The sequence below is a fragment of the Alligator mississippiensis genome, chromosome 1 (genome assembly GCF_030867095.1).
Source record: "Alligator mississippiensis isolate rAllMis1 chromosome 1, rAllMis1, whole genome shotgun sequence".
Taxonomy (NCBI): domain Eukaryota; kingdom Metazoa; phylum Chordata; order Crocodylia; family Alligatoridae; genus Alligator; species Alligator mississippiensis.
Window position 1 is genome coordinate 48,039,839 of NC_081824.1, and position 14,234 is coordinate 48,054,072.

Sequence of the window (14,234 nt, forward strand, 5' to 3'; positions counted from 1 at the left end):
ATCCTCTTCAAATAAACTTGAGCAGAACATCTGTAATATTGACTGCATTTATGACGGTCTTCGTTGCAATTACAATCGGCTCTATGCTTTCTTACGCCCTGGATAATGTCTTTTGTCATTTGTGTATTGTGTGTTAATTCAGCTGAACATCAGCAGTTTTAAATCTTTGTTCCCTTTGCTGTCCTACCTGGGATAACCAAATGACTATTATAGTGATGGTGAGAACAGCAACTCAACCTCCTGTGTTTCTTCATTTAGCAATAACAGCCCATGTTGTTCAACTTTGTCATGGTCATCAACAAGGATCCAGGTTCTCTCCGATTTAAAAAAAAAAAATCCCCAAATTTCGATTTAAAAAAAGTAACCCCAAATCCACATTTTTCCATGATTAAAATGAAACACCACTTTATATATATATATATTATTTGTTCAGCAACTGTCAACTGAAAAGCTGTCAAGATAATTTATCAGCCCGCCCCCCCCACACAAAATATGCTCGTCTGCCCTTTTAGATAAAAAGTGAAAATATTCATTATATTCCACTCACATAGTTTATGGGTTATACTAAAGGAGTGGGATAATCAAAAATCTATATATTAGTGGTGTTTCATTTTAATCACAGAAAAATGTGGATTTGGGGTTACTTTTCTTAATTTGAAATTTGGGGATTTTTTTAAATCAGATAAAACCCAGATCCCTGGTCATCAGTAAATAGGCCCACTGATGTTCATGCCAACATAACCATTAAGCATGTTACTTATAACAAATGATAAAGGTGTCAGACAAACAGTTCCCTTTCCCTTTTTCAGTAATGAAACACTGCCTGAAACAGATGCTTCTGCATCCCTACCTGATCCACTGATGCACTCAGGTGGGAAAAATACCAGGAAGGCTGATGCACTCAGGTGGGAAAAATACCAGGAAGTCTATGATATGTTAAGGCTATTTTTGTCAGTTTATGGAGGAGAGAGAGAAACTATCACCAGCTATAAGAGAAGACTTGTACTCTCTCGTTCAGCAGAACTTGCCTCGGAACCACATTTTGCTGAACAATTTTACAGAAGCTCCCCTACAAAAAAGTTTACCCTTAAAAATTGAAGTCAAATACAAGCAATATGGACAATTTTCACAGCATAAAAATGGTTCCAGTAGGTGTGAGTTGCTCACTTATCTCATTTACATTTCCTTTAGCAGTGAAAATATCAATTTAAATGCCAACTCACATTTCATTCAAGAAAAGATTAGCAAATATGCATATCCTACAATCCTTTCTCCTGATAAAGACTGGAAATTTTACATACTAGTAATTAAAACAAAAAAAGCTACCACCAGAGGGACTAATGATTGCATTATTCAATGCATTTAATTAAAAAATTATAGATAGTAAATCAGATTAAACTACCATATAATTTCCAGCCAGCTATACATATACTAGTGAATAGCCCATCAAGAATGATGGGGTGGGGGGAAGCTTGCCCCGCCATCCGCTCCGTCCCCATCTGCCACCACCCTGCGCTGCTGCTGCCTCCAACACCGCTGGCTTCATCCCCCCCAGCCCTGCTCCTCAGAGGTGGCGGACCATCACCATTACGGTGGGAATGGAGCAGGGCTGGCCTTGCCCCCCGCTCCGTCCCCTCTGTCCCTGACATCATGGTGGCACTCCATACTCTGATTAGTTGTTTCACTAACCAAACAGAATGCTCCAAGAGTGTTATGGACGGACAGACAGACATACTAAGCCCTTTATTATATAAGAATACTGCAGAATACCTACACAAATATGCTGCAGGGACCTCAACAGAAACTGGGTCTGCTCTATTTGCCAGCTTGTTATGGACAGTTCAAAGCCATGTCTATATCAGTTTATGAGGCTTCAAAGAACAATTTTCTTTTTGGTCTCTTTTGCACTTGCCTAAGCATGGCATTAGGTACCTAACTTTAGGCATTCACATGTGCAAACTCTGATTGTACCACTTACTTGTACAAGTATAACAAAGAGTTGTGGCAGTACTCTAACTCTGGAATTCCAGTGTCTCAGACGCTGATCTCTCAATATCCAGGTCAAACGACTAAGAAAACTCCTAGCTCTTTCTACAAATGTAATAAATGCAATAAATATTAAGTATGGCTTGAGAGATGACTTTCTACTATAACACTGGACAGAAATATAGCTTGAAGCTGGTGGGCCTCATGGAGCTCCTAGCAGGTGTCTTTCTCATGGAGGGTTTTGATGTAGTACAGTAAACTGGTTAATTCATGACTCTAAAGGAAAGACAAATAAAGGTGAATTATCCAGTAGTGTCCAATTACTGGTTGGGGGATAATGGGAGTCAGACCAACAATGAATTCGCCACAGTGCCCAATTATCCAATAGATTAATTTACCAGTTTCCTGTAATTACTTGGATGCAAGCTGAGACCTCATGCTGCATCCAGCCTCCGCTGGGTATCATTTAGCTAAATGTGCTCATGGTCCTTCCCTCCAAAAGTATCTTCAAGTGAAGAGTGGAAGAGCTGTACTACTTTCCACTTGGGTCTGAAGGGATTTCAAGGGAGTATACCCAGAAGATTTATAATTACAGCAACAGCTTCCCATCCCATGGCAGCCTTCCTTGTTCTGCCATGGAGGAAATCTAAAAGCACTGAAACAGATACTCACACATTAGAAATAATACTCCTCCCTCATATATAACTGCAGGGAAGGAAGGAACGCTGGGACCCAAATCTGCCGATAAGAATCGGGGGGTTTCAGTGAGCCATAAAGTTGAATATGTGCCAAAAGTGTGGTCTTGTTGCAAAAAAAGCCAACATATGGGATCGTATTAAGAGGAGTGTCATTTGCAAATCAAAGAAAGTGATTCTCCTGCTCTATTCAGCACTGGTGAAGCCTCGCCTGGAGTACTGTGTCCAGTTTTAGGTCCCACATTTCAAGCAGGATAGGGACAGACTGAACAGAATCTAACAAGGTGACAAAAATTATTAGAGGCCTGGGAAACATGAGGAAAGGCTGAAAGAACTAGGGTAATTTGTTGGGAGAAGAGAAGACTAGGGGGTGATTTGATAACAGTCTTCACATAGCTGAAGCAAGATTATAGAGAGGATGGAGATGGGCTTTTCTCTTTGGCTACAAAGGATAGGACTCAGAGCAATAGTCTCAAACCACAGCAGAGGAAATTTAGGCTGGAAATGAGCAAGACCTGTCTTACTATGAGAGGGGGTAAGTATTGCAACAGGCTGCCTAACAAGGTTGTGGAATATTCATCCCTCGAAATTTTAAGAGCAGGTTTGACAGGAACATAACTGGGGTGGTTTAAATCAGGGATGACCTTGCCCTGAGCTAGATTACCTCATGAAGTCCCTTCCAGCCCTAATTTCCTGTAATCCTATGATTCCTATTTCCTTTATGTTCTGTTATGCCCATAAGGAGTTGACAATATCCCTATAAACCTCTTTCAGTTACAGAGAAGGAATTAGTTATAACATTTCAAAAACTAAGGTCAGAAAATTGAGAAATCCTGATAGAAAAACTCCCATTTAATGGAGCACGTGGCAGTAATTTTCTGCAGGCCAGTTTGAGGTAACCTGAAGTCCACTGGAGTTCTGGGTACTTAGCATCTTTGGGGTGGGGGTGGGGGAGTAGGGGAAGAATCAAGCACAAGGGGATCAAGTTGGGCAACTAATAACTGGAACTATAATTGACTAACAATTTCAAAAATATCCACCAGTGGTTTTAACATGGAGACAGATATACACACTGCAGGGTCACTGGGTAGATGAATACAAAAGGTGTTGGTTTGAGGATTTTAATCTTTGCTGCTAACATCATTTTAGTCTTCATGAAGGGAAAAAATATAAATCAACTAACCCAATGTCTACATTGATTTAAGAAAAATTGTATTGATTTTAGTTATTGATAAGGAATTATTGAAATATTTATAGTACATTTCCCTTTCACCATTTAAATCCTTTTTTACCTTTTTAGTTTTCTCTTCTTGAACTAAGAGAAGACTCTAAGCATCCCTCCAGGATGTCTCACCACAAGTAATTAGAGGTGCACCAATACACTGGTCCAACATCAGATTGGCACACATATAAATAAAATTGACTGTATTGGAAATCGGCACGATGCAGCTGATAATTTGGCCAATAAATGCCCATGTGTGCAGGTTGCCACAGCACAGCACACAGGTGGCAAAGAGCAGAGCCTGGCAGCATGGAGAGCTGCGTGCAGCTGATAGGTCCATTGTGGTGAAAAGGAAGTGGGGAGGGAAGGAGCATGGGAGGGAAGATCAATGCCACCCGTGGTGAGGGAGGGAGTGGGAATGGGCAGATGCTGCCGAGTCGGGGCAGGGTGCAGGACAGAGTGTGGCTTGTTTGGAGGGTGCGGCTCCCGCCACTGCTTACACCCCAGGAGGGCTTGTGGGGAGGAGGGGGCAGGCTATGTGTCCTTGGATCTGTGTGGGGCGGGGGAGGTGGGCTGCAGCTGTGGGCTGGAGCCAGGGCTGTGCTGGGCTCTTCTCAGCGGGGATTTGGCTTGGGGCAGGTAGCGCTGGGAGTGAGGCATGGGGGGGGGGGCTGCAGCCACCCCAAATTTTGCCATAGCTCCCCCTCCCAGTGCTGCCACCGACTGCCCTGAGCCCAGCCTCCGCTGAGAAAAGCCCGATGCAGCCCCAGCTTCAGGCCACAGCTGCAGCCTGCCTGCCCTGCCCGGTACAGATCTGGGGGCACACTCTCCATCCCACCCCCCCGTGCCATGCTGGGGTACAACCAGCGGCAGCAGCCGCCCCTTTCCCCCACTCTCCCCAGACAAGCCGTGGCACTGTCCCATGCCCTGCCTGGGCAGTCTGCTTCTACCCCACTCTCTACCTCCCTCACCACAGGGGGTGTTGATCTGCCCTCCACCCCCCCCCCCAAGCCCCTTCTCTCCCACCCCCATCCACCACAATGGACTTATCAGCTGCATGCAGCTGTATCAGAAATCAGATTAGTAATGGCCATTATGCCTCCTTAAAAATCAGCTATTGGTATCAGCCCCCAAAATCTCTATCAGTGCACCCCTACAAGTAATGTCATCCTGAAGTCACTGCAACCTGGCAAAGCAAAAGGGTATGTCTATAGTGAGCAGCCAGCAGGATAAGACCCTAACTGCTTTCACATTTTCTTAGTCATATTCACTGGTTCTCATGCAGGAAAGATAAACTTCATGGGATTTTATTTTTGGCTTGTAATTAAACAAAAAAAAAAGTTCTCACTGTAATTAAAATAAATTACTTAAAGTTTTTATTTAAGCTTTACAGAGGTTTCTTTAAAACAACCGCACTCCCCAACTAAAAGTCTGGCCTAAGTCAATTGGAAGAGTCCCTTTAATAATTGAGCAGCATTTTGAAGATGTACACTCCTCTGTAGATCTTAACTATGTTATTAAAAGGCATTGTGAACTTAAATTTAAGCTTGAATAATTATCTGAAATAATATACAGGCAAATAAACACCCTCTCTGATATCTGAAAGAATGCATTACCTCCATGAAAATTTCACAGTGAAACTGACTAGAAACAAAAGTGAAACTAACATTTTTGAGGTTCATTGTTCGATTTTATACATTTCTCAGGTCTGACAAACAGCATTGATAAATTCAACATTCTTTCAAAAGCAATAATCTCAGGTGGTAGGAGTAATATGTATAAAGAAATGTGTTCTTTACATCATTCTGTTTTTAAGACTACATTATCCTTTAAGGTAAGCTACTGTCACTGTGTATACAGTCCTTTTCAGCTATAAATATGGAAAACATTGAACAAACCAGTGGGGAAAAAAAACCAATTCAGAATTAAAAGCTTTCAGACACTGATAAAGTTGCCAAAGTATGAGTCCGTATCTCTGAGCTTATTTGTATGGTTTTCAGATAACAATGTTAGCTACAATACAAAAAGCAACTACAAGATTTTTTTCCTTAAAAAAACATATGCAATCATTATTTCAGAGCCCTACCCTGCAAGCATCTGTGCCCACAAATAATCCCATCAAAATCACTGACCTGGATGAAGGACTACTTACACATATAACTGACATAACTGTCACATAACTGACTCCCCAGCCCAGCCCAGCCCAGCCCACAAAAGTTGGTTTACTTTTCATTCCATCCAGGAAGAGCACACAGCAACTGCTGCAGCTTCCTCAGCCTGACGAAGGGTTTTTGAACCCGAAAGCTTGCTTAATAACTATTCTCCAACCATTTGGGTTGGTCTAATAAAAGATATCAAATTCACCCAAGGAACCTTGTCTGCCTATATCCTTAGACCAACACGGCTACAACTTAAACCCCTACTTACACACATAAAATTTACCTAGATATTTCTAAAAGTTCTTTAGAAAGCACAGGAAATTTTTAAACAAATGTTAAGGCTATCAAGCTGGATTCCTGAGATACATGTACTGATGAATATTCCTTCTCTGTTTAACACATAAATCCTTCTAAAAAAACCTCTTAAGCGAGACATTTCTAATGCTAATATTTTCAATATATTTTTATTTGCAGTTAAACCTTGCACAGATAAAGAGAATTGTATTAATACTATACTTTTGATTAATAGCTTTATAAAAAAGCTGGTAATCAACTCTAAAAAACAGGAACTGATGTTATCCAAGCTGCTGTTTATAATGAACAGACCTACCATTTAATTGTCATTTGAAAAACATTTACCTTTGGTGAAGACAGCCCATTTTATGGTAGTCACTCAATGCCATACAGCTCTAGAAAAACAAGCATTCAACTCTGTTATAAAAGATTCTCTGGACTAGTGCCTAAGCACAGCAAGCAACATAATGCAAAGAAATGAAGTTTCAGAAAGTCATTTTTTAAGAAAAAGAAAAACAACACGAATATATACTTGAGTGATAATAGTTGCAGCTCTCTCAGCACTTTCCTGAGTAATTTTCATATACTCTTACATAAAATGAGGTCCTAGTCCGTCAAAAACACCATCAGCAAATCAAATGAAAAATGGTTGCTACCAAACAAGAAATAGGAGTCGAAATAGGAGTCCTGAAGTCCCTCCCTTAGCAGATGCAGGCCTAGTCAGAAAAACTTTCATATACAGCTATCTTGTAAAGATGACCAGAAAAGTCCTAAAAGCACAGGGGAAAAGCAGCTGATTTTAAAAGACAGTGAACATACAAACCCAGCTATGGGAGTCAGGGAGAGATGCACACAACTGTGGCAAAGAAAAAAAAAAAAAAGCAAGCCAGAGGATTAACCTGATTCTCAAGAGCCACTAAATCTGTCAAGTCTGGTGTCATTTATGATCCCCATACTTCTTCCCTAGGCATTTTTAATTGTCCAGAGTCTCTGTGAGTGCCATGAATCCCTTCTGAAGTCACAGACAAGCTGGCAAGAGGAGAGGACGGCCTGTACAACACGCTCTGTACAAATGCAACAAAGCAGTATTATTAGTTAGGCTTAATATACACAGTACAAACCCTGCTAGAAGGAGCCATGCAGTCCATCTGAGAGAAGCCAGAGCTGACTGAACTGTGCCATCCTCCCTAGCTGGGAATTGGGGAAGAGGAAAGGGGTGGGGAGGATGGCTATGGGGAAGGAAGTGATTTTCCACCCACCAACAGTAAAGCAAACAAAGGCAATGCAGCCACTAACCAGGGACAACCAGGAGCTTTCCCTAGTGAAAGCAACCCAGGAGCTCCCCTCTCTGGCCTTTTCTTTCCAGTGCTCTCCCTCAAGGCTGGAAGGGGTTTACCAAAGGCAAGACTAAGTGTAAGATATTTTTTCCAAGTTAGAAAAAAAATCCTTATCCAGCTGGGTTCTTCATATCCCCAAGACCAAGTTAAATATTGAAGCAACCACCTAATACAACAAATGAATGATCTGATTCAGCAGAATAAATATTTTACAATCACACAGGCCCCAGTTGCACAATAAACTGCTCCAGGTATCATCTGCACGCAGGATTAAGCCTCTAATATAGCTGTACAAATGCAAAGGACCTGATCCTTCATTGCTTGAGTACCAGAAGCTCCATCGAGCCAAATTAAGTAGAGAGTCAGAGAAGACAACATTAATAGCAAGCAATTAATATCACCCCCTTTGCCAGGCACTACTGTCTTACTGTCTTTTTCTCCAACTCCTCCTGCCTTTCTCCATTTTCTCCTGACTTTTTCTTGAAATGGATAACAGAGACATTTTCCATCTTCAGTCATGCCAGTATCTATGCTGAACTTGAAACTCAGGAGCAGCGTACATGCTCAGACTTCTGAGCAATATTTTATGAGAATGAATCCTGCAATGGAATTCAGACATAAAAAGTTTGGCGCCCTACAATGCAGGGACTTCTAGTGAATAAGTTGCTTCATGGTGGCTTTCTCAAACTGATTTAATTTGAAGATGTGATAGAATCTCCAGAAATGTAATTCAAAGATCTGGGAAGTTAGACTTGGTATCAATATACCTTGGCCTTTATAGTATTTAATTTTTTTTTTAAATTGAGCCCACAGATCATTCTTAAATGATGCCAGCTGGAGCAGGTTATGCTTATTAAAGGGAAAAATTTAGCATTAAATCATTCCTATAACATCAAATGTATAAATGTATTTATTTGTACATTATAATTAGCAATCTTATTATCCCACTCCTTTAGCATAACCCATAAACTATGTGAGTGGAATATAATGAATGTTTTCAGTTTTCATCTAAAAGGACAGACAAGCATATTTTGTGTGGGGGGGTCTGATAAATTATCTTGACAGCTTAGAAAGCTAGAATATACACAACAACCATATCAGCTGCTTTTCAGAGTTATCTGAAATGCTCAGTTGCCTGTAACAGGATCACATCTTCTAGGGACTATTTATAATTGCACTACTAAGTTTTACTGTTAGTAACTCCATAATAGAAACTTACTTATTTTACTCAAACACGTAATGTGGCTCATTGAGACAGGACTCTTCATACTGTGACATGAATGCTGACTTGTGAGAGCTTCTCTCAGAAGTATTTGAAAGCTCTTAAGAAAGAGAAAAAGATGCATAAACCTTGGCTACGAAAATGTATGTTTAACACTACATTTCAACAAAGTTAGGTCTGGAGTGGCCCTGCAACTTGTGCCACTCAGACACACCCCGGTCTCTGCATATGGTGGTCCAGCATGGGAACAGGCTGCCTAGAGAAGCTGTGGAATCTCCATCCTTGGAAACTTTCAGGGAATGCAGGTTGGATGCACACTTGGCTGACAGGGTGGGTTAGGCAGGGATGACTCTGCCTTGAGCTGGGGGCTGGACTAGATGACCGTGTGAGTCCCTTCCAGCCCAACTTTCCTATGAAGCTATCAGCAAAGCCACTGGGATCTGGGCAGTTACAGGGATCCGCCTACAGAAGCCATGCAGCCCCAGGACCTTTTAGAGGCCAATGCCAAGGGCTCAGTCCCTCTCCCTCACTAGAAGTTCAGGTGAGGGCTATGAGGGAGCTGGCGGGGCAGGCAGCCTGGCCTGTTCTGAAAGCCTGGGCAAAGGGCAGGACTGGTCATCTCTGGTTTGACAGGGCATCTGCTGCAGGGGCCAAGGCTTGCTGAGAGCACAAACAGAAATCACAGAAGAGGGGTCAGATTTTTACCCAATCAGCCATTTTTGAAGTTGCCTGCAGTTAGGGTTGCCAACGCTCCCAGATTGGCCAGGAGTCTACCAGAGTCAGCATCAATCTCCCAGTGACTGCTGAAAGCAATCCAGATCAATATTGTGAATGGGTTGGAAAGTACAATTAATGACATTACATCATGTTGGAAAAAAAAATTCTCCCTGAATAGCTTCAGTCAGAGTTGGCAACCCTATCTGCAGCCTGCACTTGTGTTTGGTCACAGGTATAAACTGTTTTCTGTGGCCAGATTGGACAAAACATGTCACTTATGTTTGCATCTGGAGGCAGCAGGAACACTTTGCAGATCCTCCTCAGCAGAAACCCCTGAGATCATGGCAGGGGTGGGCCAGATGTGGCCCACCAGGCCATTTTATCCAGCCCACAGGGCCCCTAAAAAAAATTCAGAAAATTAATAGTTATCTGCCCCTGGCTGCCTGTCATGCAGCCCTCAATGGCTTGCCGAAACTCAGTAAGCAGCCCTCTAACCAAAATAATTGCCCGCCCCTGGATTATGGGCTAGCAGGCATCTGAGGGGAGAACATTATATCCCCCCACCATTGTTCCCAGGCCACTGACAAGGCCCATGAGTCTAAGCGCAAAGGCGGGTCAGCGAGCTCCAGCCCCTTCCTACAAATCCCTGGGGGCAGCCCAGGTTCTGCCCCATGACAGCGAGTAGCAGCCCCAGCCCAGCATGCACCGCGCCACCCACCCTCCAAGAGCTTGGGGCGGGACTACACTTCCCGGCATGTCCCGCTCCGCCGAATCCTAGGGATGAGGGGTTTCCCAGCATGCACCATTTCGCCTTGCGCCCAGTGTGCCAAGGCGACTGCGTTTCCCGGCAGGCTGCGCGGCCGCCAGGGGCCAATCGGAGAGCGGGGCGGTGCTCTGGCTCCTGTCTCGCTGCTGGCGGGGCATGTTTGGCCGCGGTCTTGGCTGCTCTAGGTCCTCCCGCCCCTCACTCTTCGAGAAGATGGCTGCCGTACGCCGGGCCCGCAGTGACTCCCGCTGCGTGGTGCGCTTCTCTGACCGAGAACTCTGCTAAGCCCCTGCGGGGCGGGACACGAGCCGGGCGGGGGCCGCACCCCCGGGCAGCAGCGCCGGAGCGAGCGCAGCATGGTGAGCCCGGGGCCGGGCCGCGTCTCCCGGCCGCTCTGGGAGGCCGCCGCTTCTCGCCCCTTCCCTAGCCCCACCCGAGCCCGGCGGGAACGGCCGCCCCCCCCCCCCCCCCGGCTGTTACAACGGTAAACAATCCGGGCACTTACTTAAACTGTCCCGTCCCCCCCGGCTGTTGCGGCGCCCTCGGCCGGGGCCGAGCCTGAAGGAAAGAGGGGACCCACGTGCGGAGCAGCTGGACGGCAAGTAAAGGAGAGGGCAGCGCCAGGGTGACGGAGGAGGTCCAGAAACGGTGCCAGAGGCGAGGGTTTCCGAGGGTGGCAGCTTTTACTGAGCCGGTGATATGGCTAGGGTAGGGTTAGAGGAGCTTGGGATCGCGAAACGGGAGGTCCCTGCCTTGTCCGTCAAAGAACGGCTTAAGCTCGTCTAGCTCGACCCCAGCTACGTCTCTGGTCCAGTAAAAGCTGTCGCCCTGGAATGCCCTCATCTCTCACGGCACTAATGGGCCATCACCCTAAGAAATCTTTGCTTATCTGTGGGAAGGTCGTAATATTCTTGGGGCTCTGTCTAACTGGGCCCAGATCATAAAAGCTCCTTAGGTGCACAGAGCAGGTAAAAGTGTTAATTGGAGCATGCAGTAGCCAGGGAAAGGCCCATGGGGATCCTCTAAATCTGCGACCGTGTCACAGACACAACCCCTTTGGACTTGAAGACAAATAGTTCACCTAAAGTTTGCTTTCATCCCCAAATGGTCTAGTGGTTGTGGGTGATGCAAAGACTACCTTTTGCGTTGGATCAGCTGAGCCTGGTGTTAACTGTACCGGGGAACCTGTATGTCAGTAACCTCAGTCTTTACTTCAGTACTGTTAAACTCTAGTTGGGAGTTGCTAGGCTGCTGTACCGTTTAAGGGAAAAAACCTGGACTTATAGCTTGCAAAACAATATCAACTTGAACTCTGAACATGAACAAGCTCTTTGGATATGACAAGTTTAAACAGAGCTTTGTAAACAAATGCATGAGTTAACCTGACCCACGTGTTTTTACAGGGCATAATCCGAAACAAGTTGGCTCACGGTTACCAGGTTTCCCCACTTGGTTGTTTCTTTTGCTAGTTTTTATTGATATGGACCTCATAAACTCATTAGACAGTTGTATAGTTGTGTTAAAGTGGTTCCGGGTGAAAATGCCTTTAAGCAGCATGATAACGTCCTTATTATGTTGCTAGTATAGAGACAGGAATAGAATGGATAATTTGGCAGTGAAGTTAGTAAGGGAAAGGCTAACAAGAGAGAAGCTCATGTTTACCTCTGCAGAGGAGGCGAGGTTAAATAATCGGGAAAACAGTCTTGTGTGAACTCCAGAACATTGCAGAGCTTCACATTACATTGATATTTCAGTTTCAGTTTCTCAAAGTGGGAGAAGAAACATCATATTACTGAACTGATTCTCAATCAATTCACAAGATAAACCCTGAGATTTTAAATATGAAATCATAAATTTAAAAGCATTCACCTGTTGTGGTCTTTCTGAGTTCTTTGCACCTGAAGAATTGTTCTGCAGTCAAAAAGTGGAAGCTAAGAGCTCTCATTTTCTGAGGAGCACCTTGAGTCCAAAATGGTTGAGAACCACAAATTGGAGATCATTTACTAGATCATGTACTATGTGCAGACACAAGTGACTGGTCAGAATTTTAGCTAAAAGATCTCTTAAACTTGCGGCTAGTCAGATGGGCTTTGCACAGGCCTGGAAGTTCAGATGGGGCAGGCTCAGGTGTTTGGACTGTGTGTGAGCTGTTTAAGGTCTTTTCCTATAAAATGGCTCAGGCAACACTGACTGATATTCTGAGAGTTCAGTGACCAGTGTAAAAACTTGGTAGCCAAGACAAAAGTTGACAATATGAAGTAGTGTGAAAGGACAGTTGAGTAGTGGATTACTCAATTTAGATTTTACATTTAGGTATTTTTGTTCCAGAAAGCTTTCAGTGGTAAAATTCTTTTAACTTCACCACCGTTATATTTTGCTATTGTGTAATTTTTAATAGGTTTAAGTGGTTTAACAAGAATGCCCCTTTTCCTGGAAATCAGTGCGCATACCCACTGTATTTACAGGCTGCGTAGGTGCTTAGATACTGTATTTATGGGGTATTCCAAGTCCAGTCCACAAGTTGCATTGACCGAGAAATAACAGTGTCTAATTAGATGTATAAAGCAGAGTTTAAGGAAAACACAAATTTCCAAGTGAAGCTTCTGACTCTGAAAGCTAGAAAAACTGTTTTAGATTATAAATTATCTAGAAATAATCATCTTCCTGGTAGCTTTTTTAAAAGTATTGAACATTGAGATTCAAAAAAATGCAATTTGAATGTCAGATCGCAAACTGAAAATGAATTGATTCAGTGTCATTTACTCCGTGGAAGCTGTGCATACTGCAGTGCAAGTTCTGAAAAATATCAGCAGTCCTGGGACACAGTCATTCAGATATAGACAAGAGCAACCTGTATGGATGACAGACCAGCCCAGCAGACCCATTGTAATCTAGGACACTAGACACACATGCTGTAGCCAAACTTTAGAGTGGCCAGTTATTAGTTGCATTCAGATACTACATTCAACATCTCCCAAAAACTAGATGATAGATCAAGATAAAGCATTAACTTGCTTCCTCCTGCGTTTTTGCAGAGCTAGATATATGGGTTGAGTCAGTGTATACTCAGCTTAAATTGGAATGGAACCCAACTTTTAGTCAAGGCCAAATCTCCTTTCTAAGGCCATCTGGCTAAACATTGATGTTTTAACGCTACAATTCTAGTAGCAACTGGACATTGATTTTAATATTTAAATTTTGATCTTGTGTATTAAAACAGCCATTTGGAAAAGTGAGTGTTAACATATTTTTGATGTATTGAAATACAGAACTGATTTAAGTAGTTGTCTATTTTTTGTACTGTATTTTTAGTACTCTTCTGAAATATTTGTTGAGACTGTGTTTTGTTTTGTTTTTTTTAGAGTGGGTGAGCTCTAGTAGTGGTATGTTGTTGTCGTCGTTGTTTTCTCGCCTGCCGCCCCCCCCCCCCCCCCCCCCCCCAATTTCAGGATTATGTCTTTCACTGAACCAGATTTTCCCTCCTAATGTAAACCTAACATTCAAACTGTGGCTTTAAGGTCTTAATTTGCAATAGCTGTAATCGTCAGTAAAACTAAAGTTTCATTTTGTTCAGTCATTGTTTGCAATATATATCTTATGATTGACTCCCCAATATTAGTCTGTTTTTTGTGCTCTGTTTATAAGCATTAATTACAGTTTTGTTTTGTTTTTAAAACAATAGCTAGATTTTATTTTTTTTAAAGGTCCTTAAGTCTCAAGCACTTTTAGTAAAAACAGTTTGTTTGATGTGGAGGTTGCACTGTGTCTCATTCATTGTGTATTCTTTGGTTTATTAAAGACCCTTGCACTTAAGCTTAATATGTAGCATTTCCAAA

The 14,234-nt window shown here is 43.1% G+C and overlaps 2 protein-coding genes across 9 annotated transcripts in view; one reads left to right on the top strand and one right to left on the bottom strand.

Annotated features, from left to right (window-relative positions):
• CILK1 (ciliogenesis associated kinase 1) overlaps positions 1-7,618 on the bottom strand; it is a 42,959-nt gene extending 35,341 nt beyond the window's left edge. For 2 of the 5 annotated variants that reach the window (XM_019497256.2, XM_019497247.2), the window contains exons 1-2: positions 7,478-7,617; positions 6,702-6,751 (exon numbers count right to left, since the gene is read on the bottom strand). The gene's annotated coding sequence lies outside the window, so the exon portion shown is untranslated. Of the gene's footprint in view, positions 1-6,701; positions 6,752-7,477 lie in introns of all 5 variants that reach the window. The other 3 variants (XM_019497267.2, XM_019497251.2, XM_019497272.2) reach the window with 2 other exon arrangements.
• A 3,017-nt stretch (positions 7,619-10,635) lies between these two features.
• FBXO9 (F-box protein 9) overlaps positions 10,636-14,234 on the top strand; it is a 34,658-nt gene continuing 31,059 nt past the window's right edge. For 3 of the 4 annotated variants that reach the window (XM_006262409.4, XM_006262411.4, XM_019497241.2), the window contains exon 1: positions 10,636-10,757. In XM_006262409.4, the coding sequence (XP_006262471.1) occupies positions 10,755-10,757 (3 nt within the window). In that variant the 5' untranslated portion in view covers positions 10,636-10,754. The remainder of the gene's footprint in view (positions 10,758-14,234) is intronic. The other variant, XM_006262410.4, reaches the window with a different exon arrangement.